The sequence below is a fragment of the Mercenaria mercenaria genome, chromosome 13, assembly GCF_021730395.1.
Source record: "Mercenaria mercenaria strain notata chromosome 13, MADL_Memer_1, whole genome shotgun sequence".
Classification (NCBI taxonomy): Eukaryota; Metazoa; Mollusca; class Bivalvia; order Venerida; family Veneridae; genus Mercenaria; species Mercenaria mercenaria.
Window position 1 is genome coordinate 60702679 of NC_069373.1, and position 17520 is coordinate 60720198.

The 17520-nt window shown below is 33.7% G+C and overlaps 1 protein-coding gene across 6 annotated transcripts in view; it reads left to right on the forward strand.

The window, feature by feature from the left end:
• Window positions 1-12638, forward strand: part of LOC123529692 (SLIT-ROBO Rho GTPase-activating protein 1-like) — a 117289-nt gene extending 104651 nt beyond the window's left edge. For all 6 annotated transcript variants that reach the window (XM_053521992.1, XM_053521994.1, XM_053521991.1 and 3 more), the window contains 4 exons: window positions 947-1156; window positions 1532-1605; window positions 5537-5717; window positions 6385-12638. In XM_053521992.1, the coding sequence (XP_053377967.1) occupies window positions 947-1156; window positions 1532-1605; window positions 5537-5717; window positions 6385-7399 (1480 nt within the window). In that variant the 3' untranslated portion in view covers window positions 7400-12638. The remainder of the gene's footprint in view (window positions 1-946; window positions 1157-1531; window positions 1606-5536; window positions 5718-6384) is intronic.
• Window positions 12639-17520: the final 4882 nt, after the last annotated feature.

The window sequence follows — 17520 nt, forward strand, 5'->3', positions numbered from 1 at the left end:
AAAGCTATTACTTTAAAACTTGCAACAGTTTTTCACCATCGTAAGTGGACACTGTACATCAAGAAACATAACTCTATCCTGCTTTTTGCAAGAATGATGGCCCTTTTTAGACTTAGAAAATCATGGGTAGGACAATATTTCTATTACACAAAAAAAATCAGATGAGCGTCAGCACCCGCAAGGCTGTGCTTTTGTTTGTTTTGAGGCTATACGCCATTAAGACTGCAACATTTGAATGATTTCCCCTTATTTGTGACAAATGTACCAGTGGGGGGGGCACACCCTGTGTCCTACAGACACATTCTAGTTCAGTTTAACATGGCAGCTTCTTTCTACATTATATTATTCAGTTTATCAGAGTACTCCGCATTATATGTTTCAGTTTATTAGGCTATTCTACATTTTATTTATCAGTTTATCAGAGTATTCCACATTACATGTTTTCAATGTTTCAGTTTATTATAGTATTCCACATTATTTGTTTCAGTTTATCATAGTACTTCAAGTTATATGTTTCAGTTTATTACACTATTCTACATTTTATTTATCAGCATGTTTCAGTTTAGGAGAGTATTCCACATTACATCTTTCAGTTTATCAGAGTATTCCACATTATATGTTTCAGTTTATCAAAGTATTCCACATGATATGTTTCAGTTTGTCAAAGTGTTCCACATTATATGTTTCAGTTTATCAAAGTATTCCACATTATATGTTTCAGTTTATCAACATATTCCACATTATATTTTTCAGTTTATCAGAGTATTCCACATTATACAATTCAGTTTATCAGAGCACTCCACATTATATGTTTTCAGTTTGTCATAGTATTTCACATGTTTCAGTTTATCATAGTACTCCATGTTGTATGTTTCAGTTTTATCATAGTATTCTAAATTACTTGATCCAGTTTATCAGAGTATTGTACATTATACTTATGTTTCAGTTTATCAGAGTATTCGGACGAGAACATGATGGACCCATATAATCTTGCCATATGTTTTGGGCCCACATTGATCCCTATACCTCCAGACAGGGACCAGGTCACGTTCCAGACCAATGTGAATGAAGTGATCAAAACTATCATCCGTAACCAGGATGAGATATTCCCAAATGACGGGGGAGAGGTCTATGAGAAATGTATTGTTGACATGGGGTAAGAAAGATTCTAGAAAATTTATGATTTTATACTTTTTTGCATATGTGTAATGTCTCTTAGATATATTTAAAAGGAAATTTCAACACACCACTCATTCATTTCTTTTTCCTCTCAACCATAATAAATCCATCTTTGATCCATGATAAACTTGTAAGATTAAAAAGTTGGGTGTACTGATATGTGCAACAACATTAAATTAAATGATAAGACTATTTTCACAGGACAAATGTGTTTCAGGAACATTCATTCCTGTACTTGTATATGCTAAAAATCTCAACTCTGATGATGGTGATGATGATTATTATTATGATGATGATGAAAAAAAATGTTTAAGTGATGGCACTGTTGATGATGATGATTAATATTTTACAGACAAGATTCCCTAGATGGTATGGAAGATGAGGAAGGGGAGAGTTCCATACAGAGTGATGATGATGATGATGAAGGTAAATAATTGCTGCATAAATTATACGTCTCCTTTTAAAACTGCATTTGTGTTGGAAACAATATAATTTAGAGTATTATATGGCTTATAATTATATAGTTGGCAAACTTCTTAGTGGTTTTGCATACAGTAAAGAACTCTATTTTGACAGGAAATCAACAGAGATGTTTTTGTCTTCCTGAAAGTTTATAATTATTCGTACAGTTACAATAGCAGCATTCGCTGAGTTATCTTCCCAAATGATTTGACAGGTGTCGCTACTGGCGAATAGGTCCTATCATGCGGTGTACTCTCGGCTTTTATCATAGTGTTAAACTCTTTCTTAACCTTTCATGCGTTTGAGAGCTGAATAAAAAAGTAATTAAAGTATTTAAAAAGAAATAATTCTAATCATGTAATTTATCAATATCATCTATTTGGATAGCTGTTTCTTCTGTTTTAACATAAAATTTAAAGCCTTGTAAAAATTACATCATTTCAAAATGCTGGCTAGTAATATATAAAAGAATTATTGTTGTAGCATTAATTTAAGTGAGTCACATTTCCGTTTAATTTACGTATAAGCAAAGAGGGGCTAGCTAACGTAGCTAGTTGAAAATATTGCTAAATTTTACCCCTGAATGGAAGTTTTGATTCAAATAGACAATGGTTACACTGGATACATTAAGTTTGCATAAAATTTCCTATCCACTGGCTGCATACTGACTGTTAATATCATAAAAATGTGCATGCCATGTGTCATGTTAACTCTATGGGGTTCAAGAATATGTCCTTGAAGCAGACTTAACACTTCCTGCTCCCACTTAGGTGTTAGATATCGGTCAGTCTGGTGTTAATGTAATGTGTATATTAATAAGTTTTCTTAATACTTTTAACAATTTGAAATAATGTCTGATAGGTCTCACATTTGTTTTTATTTTTAAAGCTTTACAAATTTGTGGTCTGTGTATTAAAAATCCTACGAGTGTTTTTATCAAATATAAAAATTTATATTTTCACTTTATGTGGGCAAGTTGCTGTGAATTTGAATTGACTGAAAATTTAAGAGGCAGCACCATAAAATTAAATTAACACGTGGTATGTCAACTTGTCAATAGAGATCATTTATGCCTCTTGGATATTTTCATGAAATATATTAGAAAACAGCTATAATAATAAACTGGGCTGATGGAAAATTGAAGAGACATTTTATCACAAGGGCATATATTCTAACATTTTACAGTACTTATTATTATAATTGCATTCAGCTATGTATGCAAATCTTTCCGATGAAGTTGTAACTTTAGGAATATACACTGTCTATATTGATCCTAATTTTAAGAATATAGTCTGAATACTTGCACAATGATAAAATGATTTTCCAAGGAGGGCATTTCAATACTGAAAAATACTTTAAAGCTGAATAAAAGCATTTATTATCACAATTAAAAAACATAACAATCATACAGTCCGAAAAAAACAAAAAAACTGACACACAGAAAATGCACTTTAGAACAGTCCTAATACAGCTTGTCTCATATTTTTCAAGGCATAGAATATTAATAAATATAAATAAAGCTCTTTCCTCAATTGCTCTAGGGATAAACAGCTGAAGTTTGATGACATTATCGGATACTTTCCAAATCTATTAATATAGTTTGAAGTGACAGCGACTGAATTATGATGAAAATAATGTAAACAATCTTTTCTAGGACCAATTCGCATGTAGCGCCACCTATACACGCACCTGTTCAATCAGGGGAATTAACTGACCGATATCGCCCATTACAAGTTATATAAACACTGTTCTATGATAGCGTTTTTATTAAGGTCTTATGTTTATATGTATGATTATATTAGATTCAATCATGGGTAAGATTTAAATTACTACATTGTCAGTGTCTTGTTAACCCAGTCATGTGAAAACAAGGCAATCTCAAGTTTGAAATCACTTCTCGTGTATATCCGTGAGCCAAGTAAACTTGTTACATGTGCTCCATTCTCCACTTGTTGTCCCTGTATTCTGTGTACTTTTGTTTCGAGCTGCAGCAATTTTGCCTCTATTTTCATAGCATTTCTTTTGCAGCTTACAAATATTTTCGTCATGGTCATTTGTTTAGAGTTTTTCATGATCTGCTATGCTTTTTGTGTCATTGTTCCAAGAAACTAATGGCTGCATTATGCAAAGTTTAGGATGTGGATTTTGTTAGGAATATTTTAAACTCAGCCTGTGGCAAATATCCAAATTTATGTCTCATTGTCTGTCATAAATTGTGAAGTTTTATGTATTATACTAAGCCATTAAGGGTAAAAAGTTTATATAATTACTTCTTTGCTAAGTAAGCTCTCTGGCTAGCTTATGGAAGGTCATTGGTTCTACCCAGGTGCCTGCTGGTGCCAGATATAAAACATGACGTCTTCATTGGGTCTTCATCAAATGGAAAGTCTCCGTATTACCTATACTATACGTCAAAACCAAATATGTTTTACTGCATTAAACCGCAACATACAGTATTTCATAAACACATTGTTTAATTTTAATCCATCATTCGCTTGAGGTTGCCTTATAAAATTATTACCTCTTACCCAAGAATGTTTTGTCTCTAATGTTCAGTGTTTTTAATTTTTTGTTATAGTCAGACATACAGTTTAAAATGATGCTTTTAAGTTGTAGAACTTGCTAATGCCTAGACTAATTAGTGACTTCTAAATGAGCCGCACCATGAGAAAACCAACATAGTGCATTTGCGACCAGCATGGATCCAGACCAGCCTGCGCATCTGCGCAATTTGGTCAGGATCCATGCTGTTCGCTTTCAAAGCCTACTGCAATTAGAGAAACTGTTATCAAACAGCATGGATCCTGACCAGACTGTGCAGATGCTCAGGCTGGTCTGGATCCATGCTGGTCGCAAAGCCACTATGTTGGTTTTCTCATGACGCAGTTCAAATGTATACTGTTCTCCGACTGATTGTTTTTAATTTACCAATGTAGTATTTGTATATTCATTTTAAGTTCATCTTTTTTAAAAGGCATGTATTTCATTGTACTTTTAAAACTAGATTGACATTTATTTGAGAATGAATTTCAAAGAAATAAATGTATAAAAATAGCATTTTGATTTCATGGCATTTAAAGTACTTGTACTATTTTTGCAATGTTATAACTTTATGGCAGTGTTATACAGGGACCAAGCTGAGTTATTTATGGGTGTTTTTCATACATTTCAAAATATACTTAATTTTATAAGGATTAGTATCATTAAAAAATATGCATTGTTGATGTATCCTAGGAAATATTCAGGAATAGTTCTATTGAATAACGGATCAGCTTGCTAGGACATTGGTTGTGGGCTGACACTTTATGTGAAAAAGCTTATTATAGTCTAGGGAATATTCATGATTTGTTTGAGAAACAGAAACATTTTTACCACTGATATATGCTGTAGGGGATGCAGTTTTCTCATGTTTTTGGGAAAAGGGATCTGTTATCTTCACATTGTTACTTCATTACCTGGTTCTAAGGTTTCTCAATATGCAGCCTTGCCATTGGTCAATTTCAAGACTGAAATCAGAATCAACCAATCAAATGCCAGAAGTTTAAGACTGGTCTCCAAACTTGTTAAGTAACCTTTGAACCAGGTTGTAAGATAGACATTTTCAATGATACGGGGTTTATCAGCCGATGTACTGAAATGTTGCATACATATTATTCATGAAACCTGAATGAACTTTATAACAGATAAAAAGACATTTGATCTAGATAGATTTTCAACACATGTAAAGGTGAGCTAATGGTGTGTAAGAAGACAAAATATTCAGTTTTTGATTCTTTTCCAGTACAATGCATGATTAACTTGCTGTGTTATTATAGCATATTGAACTGGAACATTTATTTGACATTTATGTTTAAGTATATTGATAAGAAATCAATTTTTGCTCCATCTGTCACAGATACTGAAGTGTATGAGGCAACCGCACTCTATGACTTCAAAGGTCGAACGGAGCGAGAGTTGTCCTTCAAGAAGGGAGATAATCTAGTTCTGTACACAAAGGCCTCGGCAGAATGGTGGGAAGGAGCATTTGCGGGAAAGGAAGGTCTTATTCCATCTAACTATGTTGCCATAAAACATCAGTAAGTATGAATTCATGCACACTGTTTACTGGTACTATTGGTCACAAGTAGCATCAGATGCACTGTTTACTTTTTGTTTGTGTACATCATGCACACTGTTTTCTGTTTGTTTGTGTACATCATGCACACTGTTTTCTGTTTGTTTGTTTGTGTACATCATGCACACTGTTTTCTGTTTGTTAAAGGTGGCATCAAGCAAGCTGGTTACTGTTCTTTATCAAGCATTTTACAGATTGTTAAAGGTCCTGTCAAGCACACTGTTTACTTTTCAGTAATGGTCACATTTAGTATGGTTCATTAAAGGTTGCATTAAGTTTGTTTATGGTTGCATCAGACACACCGTTTCCTGTTTATAAAAGATGATTAGGTTTGCAATAAGTTTTCATGTAAATGATGTTAGAGTTGAATCACATGCTCTGAAGTAACATTTTTTGGCATTCTGTTTATAAGGGCAGATAATGAGATATAGCTAATTAAAAAACAACAACAAGAGCACCCCATTGTATAATGCAATTTACATTTCTGTTAAGCGTGAAGCAAGCATTTTGTGTTCAATATAAGATTGAGCTTATTTGACGAACAAGAAGCAAAAGCTTTTGAATTTATTTCATTATATTGATATTAAAATTGCATTATTAGTTGTTAAAACTATATAAACCCATTTCAGACCTGAAGACAAGAAGAGTATCTCATCAGAAGACTCAAAAAGTACTTCATCGTCTTCGCTACTTTCACTAACATCGAAATCCACAGACCATTTAAGCACACAATCAGCACCGTGTTTAAAACCTCCTGTCCTCGAGACGGAGATTAAAGAAACGGAAACTGATACTGATACACATGAGGTTACTGTTACCGTTGGTAACGTAACAAGTTCTGGCCATATAATGAGTCAGTCAATGTTCACAGACAGTAGTCGTATGTCAGATAGTAGATCAAGTGTTAAAAGTGACCAGGGGCCAAGATTAAATCTAGGCCAAGGAGTAGAACTTCTAAAACGTCAACAGTCGAGTCCAGATCGAACAACATCAAATCGCTCAAGTGCATCGGAAGAGATAGCAAGTATGGATACAGTTTTAGCAGAAATTATGTCTGATGTGAGATCTTTGGAACTTCAGCAGTCTTCTGATAAGAGAATGAGTTTACCGCTACAAAAGTCAAAAGCGGCTTCTAAACATACTCCAGATTTGGTGCTTGACCTCCCCGAGGGGTCGAACTCTTCTTCACCGCAAGATGGCAGTGATAGAGACAGTCCTATTAGTGCGGCAGAAACATTTGCTAAGTCTAATCAAGGTACATTGAAAAAAGCGGCTTCGATGCCACGGAATATATCAAGCTCAGAAGTATACACAACAGAGATTCAAAGGACTTCCGATTCTCTTATGAAAACAGCACCAATGATGTCAACATTTCAAAACTTGAAAAAAGATGAAATAATGTCAACTTCAGTGCCATCAACAGGTCGAAAGTTCAGCCTAGAGGAGCATCATATAAAATCAATGCAGACTTCACACATGCACACATTTTCCCCACCAATTGCAGAAAAACCCAAACCCCCAATTAAAGTTAAACCCCCAGTAATGAAGAAACCAACAACAAGGTCTCCAGACTTGTCAAAAAGATTAGAAACCAACTTAGATAATGTTCCAGCAAAATCCACTTCTCCGTCAACTTTCAAGTAAATGTTGAAAGCTAAGGGAGACTACTGTGTTCTATACTGATGTTCAGTTCAGCATTTATTTATTGTCAAGCATTTACTCGTTCTTATGCATAATAGAACTTTCTTACAGAAGTAAAGAATAATAAAACAATGTCAAGTATTTAGCGAAATAGTTCATACATTCTGGCACAAAGCTTTTAGCGTGCATAATTTGCTGTCATTTGTAAATACCTCAACAAGTAAACAGGAGTTTTGAAAAATTACATTGTATTATTATTCTGGGAAGAAGTCTGTGACAGGACATTTTACAAATTTACGTCAGCCATTTAATCTACATGATAAATCAGAAATAAAGATTGTATCCAGATGATGGCAGTTTCACAGATATTTTTCTTTCATTTATAGTTATACATTATATTACCTTTAAACAGCTATCTTAGTTATTTTCTACAAGTGTTTGATACAGATCTAGTCAAATATATATGTTGATGTCATTAGATTGTTATGTCATAGGACCAGTAATAGCTCGTATGTGCAATATGTACCATAGAAAGGCACTTTAGAAGAATGTATGATAATTATTTCTTTTAAGCCTGAAATTTTCAGGACCGGTCTTGATTTTAGGCTTTTGAATATTCCTTTATAAATAGAAAAGGATCTTTTGGGTGTACATGTATGTCCTTTATAAAGAATCTTTAACCCTTATCATGCTGAACACGATTGATTCTGCCTTTGGGACCAGTGCAGATCATGTAGACAGGGTGTAGTTGTGACCAGATGCCTGTTTTAGGGTAAAAAGTTGCAGGTCAGATATAAATACAGGTTTTTGGATAAAATTTGAGTTAATTTTTGTTTAGCAAGCCCTTATTCTTGAAAATACATGTTACATTCTCATATGCCTATGTTTGTCATTTCAAAGTTAAGTTCATGAAAAGTTAGCGCATATCCCTTGGATACTAAAATCTCTATTTCTTAAGGTATTGGACCCGTAATAGAGTATCTCCTTTTTGAAGAGTGTTCAATTCCTATCATAAACCTACTTTGTCTGCAATTTTCAGTGGGGCATAGGTTCAAACCCCACTGGGACCAAATTTTTTTTCCCATGTTTTCCTTTTTTTTCTAGTAAGTTTTTACTTCTTTCAAGACTAATTATGGACGAATTGTACAAAAGTGGAAAAAAAATTTTTTATAAGCGTTTTTTTGCTGTTCAATGTGAATTTACCTCTGAATCAGGAGGGGTAGAGATAGACATCTTTAAAAATACTGAGTTACGTGCGGTAAAAGTTCTCTATTTTGCCTTCATTCTTTAGATTACATATTGTGGAAGAAATGCAGGTAGGTTTTACTATTGCCCAAAAGGTTATTTTTGAATGAAGTTAGCAAAATTCAAAACAGACCCACAGGATTCGACCTTAATTTTTCAATGTTGGAGTTAGAATTCTGTCTCATTAAATCTGTTTACTTGAGGCACCCTAGACAAAAATGAATTTTACAGTTTTATTTTGTGTTTTATAATTGTTTAACAATAGTTTGATGTTTCTTTTATCAAAATTAATTCTATAATGAATTCTCTGCAAACGTTTAAGATAGTGGCCATCACATTGAATTTTGTCTCTTCTTGAGTGTGAGGAAATACCATAAATTATACAAGATTTACAAAAAAACGGCACGGTAAAAGTTGTTTAAAATTTGCAACACGATGTGAAACATGGTCAACTTTAAGAATATACCAAGCAAATGCCATTTTTTAAACATTACTATTAGGGGTCCAATACCTTAAGACTAATAATTGTCATAGAGTTCTTATTTACTAATAACGTTGGAATAGTTGAGTCCTTACTTTTGTGCTAAAGAAAATTTCATTGCAGTTTTCCTTCTAACATATTTTTTTATTATATTTATATGTCAGTAAGTTTATACCAGAGGCACTTTTTAAAGTTTTAACAAAAATTTGGGTAAGTTCAGTCTTTTTTTTAAAAACTATGAAAATTGGTAACTGGTTTCAAGTAAGTTTAAGCGTAGGTATTTACATTACAGTAGATCATGTCATTTTGGCATAGGCTTTATTTACTGAATTGTTAACCGCTTTATTTGAAGTATTTATTATTTTGGAAAAAGTTTTTGTTTGTATTTACATACACGATGCATATTGAAATTCATAAATATATGACCATTTTGTGTCGATTTGCCGTAAAACCCAACTCACTCATTCACTTATAAATATTAGCAAAAATAAAACCATGGCAAGTTTTACCCAGTCATCAGTACCTATATATGCTCAAGGGAACAAATTGGACTGTACATGTATATCTCATTGATTGTTCTATTTAATAAAATTTTATAGCTTTTTTTTGCATAATAAAAGCATAATCAAACAGCGTTTTGCACTTTAAGTTTTTTTTTTATACTTTCTCCGTAGAAATTTATTTATAGGAATCAAATACATAAAATACAGTAGAGTAGGTGGAAACACACAAAATATATTAGCATTCTTTGAAATACTTGCACATTATTGTGTAAATTACAGGCTTATGCTTTTTATTTTCTGCATAGAAACTATAAATGTTTGATAGAAATATCTTAGCTTTTTTGTGCAAAATTAAGGTGGTAGTACAGCAAAATGGAAACATGAAATAGTTAAGTTGCCAAATCTTCTTGTATATTTGGTATGTTTTTTTTTTTTCCCCATTAAACTGTTTTTTCTTTAACATTTGTGTGCGTCAGAACGTTAGAAGTAACTGATTAGCTAAAAGTACTAGACTGGCTCCCTTGCTGAATGTTTTTTTTTATATAAATACTGCAAACATGATGCAAGTAATTTGCCACTAAATCATTCATATGTACAGAGCAAAGGGCAATAAAAATGTTAGTTTAGAAACAGTCTGCTAGAGTTACCTCCAATGTTAATGAAAAGAAAACATATAGAAGGAGTATGTCAGAACAAACAGGGATGGGAGCTAGTCTTCTGAAAATAAAAGTTGAAAATAAAATAGATGTATCACAGCTGTAGTCTTTAGAAAATGCCAAAATATTCTGTCTGTGGATTAGTCAGTTTACTGTCAGATATACTCACAAAGTCTTCCATTTTCAGAACATTGCTGTTATACTCAGTAGCATTATCTAAAACTTTTTTATTTCATGTGTTTTATAGTGTCATTTTCATCATCTAGAAAACCATTATAGATGTATTTTCTGACATATTTATAGAGAAGCTGTAGACAGTCGGCAGATCTTTACAAGGTTGCAAAATTTAAAACTGCAAAAGTGTCTACAAAAATGAAATAATAAATTAATATTTTTTAACTAAAAGCCAAATTTTGCTGTAAGTTGAGGAACTGTGTAAGGTATTTTTAACACTATTTAAAGTCTTTGATACTTTCTACATGTCATATACCAGTACAGATCACAGAAATTTACAGAATGTCTTACAAGTCGAGATTACCAGATTGCCTTTCTGGAAAACCTTTCAGTTAGCTTAAGACAAAACTATTATTAAAGTATGTTGATCCCACGGTAATGCTGGCTTTATGGTTATCTGAATGCAAGTACCCCTGAAGTTATTTCTCCTCCACCTCTGATCCATGTGGGGAAGTTTTCATTTACTTGATGAGAACAAGTTGGTAGTGATTCTAAACATTGGTTAGTTTCGTGGAGTGTCTTGTAAACTGAAAAACTATTTAAAGATAAAAACAACAAACCAGTGATGGAATCACTGTGGTAAAATGGCATTCAGTATCAGATGATCAATCTTATAAATTGGTCATGTGAAGAAATATGTTATGTTTGTGTAGATACTGTATATATTTGAAAGAAAATGTGCAATCTCATGTGTTATATTTTATATCTCTCTTTTCTTTATGTCTCCTACAGTTATATCTTAAACAAGAGTTTTGCCTCTATATACTGATTATATAATCATCAATTTTCGTTACTTAGAAACAGAATTCCTGTTGTTATATCCTGTAATTTCCAAGAAAAAAAGTAAATGTTTCATGACAGTTGTATGAAAAGATCAAAATCAGGATTTATTTTTCAGATTGAATTTGTGTGCGCTACCATTTGAAAGGTAGGCTTGGTTCCTACATTATTTTGGTTAACCTGTCATTTTCATGCTGAATAATTGATATAAAGAAGTGGCAATAAGGTGTATTTTTCTTGTTATTGATAGGATAGGCATGTCTTTCTACTTCTTCCACATTGCAAAAAGTAAAAATAGTTTTGATGTTACAGGTTTTCTTATTAATGATAATTGAATTGATCTTATCACATTAGGCCTATCAGGACATAAAATATGTTTTCTACAAAGTAGTTTTTATCTTTAGCCCCCTCTGGCTTTTTAGAAGGATTACAGTGTTGATATACAATTGTATTTTAGATATTTATTATATTTTTACAGTTGTTAATGGATTTAAATGTTATTTCGTCTTATACACAGTAACATCGTTACATTCATATCTGCACTAAATGCTTTTAACATTGTACAAATCTGAAATGTATTTAACCTTTAGCTTGCTGGCAGCAAGTGATTCTGCCTTTGGGACCAGTGCAGAACAAGATCAGCCTGCACATCTGTGTGGGATCATGGTCTGCACTGTTCAATATTCAGTCAACAAATTTTTTGCAAACACCCCTTCGAATGAGAAACGATATTGCCCAAATTGAATGATGGACCAGTCCATTTTAGAAATTCAGCAAGGTAATTTAAAAGTTAATTTTTAGACATCAACAATCTGATAAAATTATTGCAGATTTCCTATTATAGCACAGAAACTTCAGCATGTATGTGAATGAAATTTATGTAGTAACTTCAGTTAAAGGGACATAACTCCAGATTTGTTACTACTACATAATCCAGCCCATGCCTTAAACCAGGGCATTATTGGACAGGTTTATAATGACCAGGCATGATGAGAAACACACAGATTTTACAGGTATTGCCCGGTCTAATACAACCCATGATGTAAATTCTACAATGCATCTCGGCGTTACGTATCTAAAATACTGTTGAAAAATGGCATTTAAACAAAACATCTACAGCAATGCAACAAATTTCAATTAGAATGCAAACTGGTATTAGATTTGTACAATGTTAAAGGTATCCTATGCTCCTGTATAAACTGTTTGCACCGTATGTATATATTCATTAGATACAAAAAGACTGTAGATATTTACTCTAGATTATGTTACTCTTGAATGTAACAATCGTGCTAAAATCTCATCCATGTATATGGAGAATAAAAACAGACCATCAACTAAAATAAGTGTTGTTATTCTTTTAACAAGAGGGCCGTCATAGTCCTGAATTGCTGACCTGAGTTTAACAGTTCAAAAGTAATTAAATCATGGCAACATTTTTGAGTCAGCTAAAGGCTGAAAGCCTTTTGACGAGTCCTTGCTATCCAATGATTCTCTAAATGGACCAAATAACACAGTGAAGGGATGTAGTTCCATTAGATTTCTCAAACTTCAAACAGTTCACTGCATGAATGAAGTTAAGTTGTTTCAATTCCCTTTGCTATGACCAATATACGATGTAATCTGTCATATTTATGACTTGTAATTGTGCAATTCTCGAATGTAACTCATTAAGCATAAATGTGCATTTTAAGAATTGCGCAGGCTTACAAAGCTTGGGTAACATCCAGCGAAAGACAAAAAATAGTTCCAGCAGGGCTCCAGATAAGATGCGTATTAGCGTAAATTATGTATAGAAATAATGCAAATAAGCATGTCTAATAATTTTATAAGCGTATATAAAATTACAGAAACGCACACAATGCTTTTTTAAAAACAAAATCTGAATCGTCTGGATGCGTTAGGTAACATAGTTGATCAGCCTTAATTCTCCCACATCGAACGTAAACACGCATCGTATGATTTCTATAAACTTTGCGTGGGTTGAATTTTGCAGTCGGTAAACGGATAAATTATCGGAAGAAGAAGCTCTTACTGGTTTGTTTAGTTACTACTGATATTAAAAATGATTTTAATTCTTATTTTTCGAGAAATAAACAAATCGGCGAAACATTAAATTGTATTTTCTTGTAGTTTTTGAAATCGTAAGTAGATAATCTATGTTTGGCGAAACGAAACAACTTTTTTATGAAAAGATTTAAATAAGAGGTAATTTAACAGTAAACTTCAATGTCAGATACTGCCAATTGCTGCTAAATGTCTTCGTATCATCACAATTTGTAAAATATATTGTTCAAACTGGAGAAAATTGTAATCGTATCCGGATATAATATTTTGGGTAAATATCGAGCTGTGTTATGAAATTTTAAGAAAAAAACTAAAAACAAACTGAAACTGGTAGACTATACTGTCAGTACATAAATCATTAGCCGACTCAGGCCATTCAGGCCTTTGATTTCTAGCTTACCAGAGCGCAAAGTGCTCAAGGTGAGCTATTGTGACCGGTCATTGCCAGGCGTCCGTCGTGCATCAACATTTGACTTGTGAACATTCTAGAGGCCACATTTGTGAACCAATCTTTATGAAACTTGGTCAGAATGATTGTCTTGATGACTTTTAGGTCAGGTTCGAATCCGGGTCAGGTGGGGTCAAAAACTAGGTCACTCGGTCAAATCAAAGGAAAAGCTTGTGAACATTCTAAAGGCCACAATTTTGACTTAATCTTTATGATACTTGGTCAGAATGTTTGTCTTCGTGATCTCTAGGTCAAGTTTGAATCTGGGCCTTGTGGGGTGAAAAACTAGATCAGTAGGCCAGATCAAAGTAAAAGCTTGTGAATACTTTAGAGGCTACAGTTGTGTCCCAATATTTATGAAACTTGCTCAGAATGGTTGTCTTGATGATGTCTAGGTCAAGTTTGAATCTGGGTCATGTGGGGTCAAAAACTAGGTCACCCAGTCAAATCAAAGGAAAAGCTTGTGAACACTCTAGAGGCCACAATTTTAACTCAATCTTTATGATACTTGGTCAGAATATTTGTCTTGATGATCTCTAGGTCAAATTCGAAACTGGGTTATGTTGGATCAAAAACTAGGTCAGTAGGCCAGATCAAAAGAAAAGCTTGTGAACAATCCAGAGGCCACAGTTTTGACCAAATATTTATGAAACTTGCTCAGAATGTTTGTCTTTGTGATCTCTAGTTCAAGTTAGAAACTGGGTCATGTGGGGTCAAAAACTAGGTCAGTAGGCCAGATCAAAGGAAAAGCTTGTGAACACTCCAGAGGCCACAGTTGTGACCCAATATTTATGAAACTTGCTCAGAATGATTGTCTTGATGATTTCTAGGTCAAGTTTGAATCTGGGTCATGTAGAGTCAAAAACTAGGCCACCCAGTCAAATCAAAGGAAAAGCTTGTGAACACTAGAGGCCACAGTTGTGACCCAATATTTATGAAACTAGGTCAGAATGATTTTCTTGATGATTTCTAGGTCATGTTCGAATCTGGGTCCTGTAGGGTCAAAAATTAGGTCACCCGGTCGAATCAAAGGAAAAGCTTGTGAACACATTGGAGGCCGCAATTTTGACTCAATCTTTATGAAACTTGGTCAGTGTTTGTCTTGATGATCTTTAGGTCAAGATTGAATCTGGGTCATTTAGGGTCAAAAACTAGGCCAGTAGGCCAGATCAAAGGAAAAGCATGTGAACACTCTAGAGGCCACAGTTGTAACTCTACTTTTATGAGATTATGTCAGAATGTTTGTCTTGATGATCTCTAGGTCAAAGAATTGGGTCATGTTGGATCAAAAAGTACGTCAGTAGGCCAGATCAAAATAAAAGCTTGTGAACACTCTAATGGCAACAGTTGTGACCCAATATTTATGAAACTTTGTCAGAATATTTGTCTTGATGATTTCTTGGTCAAGTGTGAAACTGGGTCATGTGGGGTCAAAAACTAGGTCACATCGTCAAATCAAAGGAAAAGTTTGTGAACACTCTAAAGGCATCAGTTGTGACTCAATCTATATGAAACTTGGTTAGAATGTTTGTCTTGACGATCTTTAGGTCAAATTCGAAACTGGGTGATTTGGGTCAAAAACTAGGTCAGTAGGCCTGATAAACTCTGGTGAGCGACATAGGCCATCATGGCCCTCTTGTTTAAACATAGTGTTAACAATTTTGGTAGTGGGTAAAAATGTGATAATTTCAGGTTCAAACTTAAGCTTGCGAACTTTCCAAATGTCGATGATGTTTATGTAGATTTTCTACTATTTTTAGCTTTAGCAGGCCAAGTGTGCCGATTCAAACAAGTTCGGAAGGCTTTAATGATAATGCTACAAACCATATTACAAACCATATTTGATGAAGATCCATCAAGTGGTTCATAAGAATAAGTTGTTTCAAAGGCATTTCTATTCTTAGCTCTAGAGGCAGTAGGTCACTAAAAGGGGCCAAGTGCCAGCATTTTACTTAGGAGAGGACCTTATATTTATGCTACAGACCAAGTTTGATGAAGCAGTTCAAAAGAAGTTATTTAAAGGTTTTGTTATTTTTAGCACTAGCAGTCCCTAAAAGGGGCCAATTTAAAGGGCCATTTAAAATGTTTGGGAGAGGACCTAATGATCCTACAGATGTATGATGAAGATCCATCTAGCAGTTTATTAGAAAAAATTATTTAAAGGTATTCCTATTTGAAAAACTTTGGTACAGGACAATCTAGGCCAAGTTTCATCAACTTTGACCAAATATGTTGTTTGAAGACCAGTGTGGATGGATGACAATGGACAGCAAATGATAACAATAGCGCAGATGAGCTAAAAAATACACCTCGAGATAGTGTGAAATCACTAAGAATGTGGAGTGGGGGGGCTCGTTTTCAATTTCATGGCTATATTTGTGCCCTCAGAATTATGCGATTTTACAGTAAATAACAAAATAAAACAAGAGGAAATTAGAAATTTTCACACACTTGGTTTCAAACCTGCACATGAACTATTGAAGTGAAAATTTCCTATTGAGTACAAGATGTCGTTTGAATTTGTGGCTTCAGTTGAAAAAGTTCATTAAATGTGATATATTCTCGATTCAAATCTAAAGAACAGAGTCTGTAAATAATTTATTTGTAAAAAGATTATTAGCTATGCATCATGAAATGTGCATTCATTCTTTTGTAGATTAATATTGTGTGACTTTATCTCTGATTCAGAAGTTACAGTATTATAAACATGAATGGTATTTCTGTTGTGTTATTTCCATTTGTTCTTGTGGTATAAAACTGTGTGACTTCCATTATGAAAAAGACGGATTGAAAAAGATGTATTAGCTTTGACCTAATCTACACTTCACACTTCATTTTTAGCTCGACTATTCGAAGAATAGTCTAGCTATTCTACTCACCCTGGCGTCGGCGTCACACCTTGGTTAAGTTTTTGCATGCAAGTACATACAGCTATCATTTAAAGGCATATAGCTTTGAAACTTATTTATTCTTTTTCTAGGACAATTACCAACCTCACTGGGTCAAGTTCCATAACTCTAACATGTATTTTGAGCAAATTATGCCCCCTTTTGGACTTAGAAAATTTTGGTTAAAGTTTTACATGCAAGTTACTATCTCCAAAACTAATGCAGATATTGAATTGAAACTTCACATGTGTCTTTGGGGTTATAAAACTATTTGATAGCACCAAGTCCCATAACTCTGACCTTCATTTTGGCCAAATTATGCCCCCTTTTGGACTTAGAAAATTCTGGTTAAAGTTTTGCGTGCAAGTACATACAGCTATTACTAAAAGGCATATAGATTTGAAACTTATTTTTTCTTTTTCTAGATCAATTACCTACCTCACTGGGTCAAGTCCCATAACTCTGACATGTATTTTGAGCAAATTATGCCCCCTTTTGGACTTAGAAAATCCTGGTTAAAGTTTTACATGCAAGTTACTATCTCCAAAACTAATGCAGATATTGAATTGAAACTTTACATGTGTCTTCGGGGTTATAAAACTAGTTGATAGCACCAAGTCCCATAACTCTGACCTTCATTTTGGCCAAATTATGCCCCCTTTTGGACTTAGAAAATTCTGGTTAAAGTTTTGCGTGCAAGTACATACAGCTATTACTAAAAGGCATATAGATTTGAAACTTATTTTTTCTTTTTCTAGATCAATTACCTACCTCACTGGGACAAGTCCCATAACTCTGACATGTATTTTGGGCAAATTATGCCCC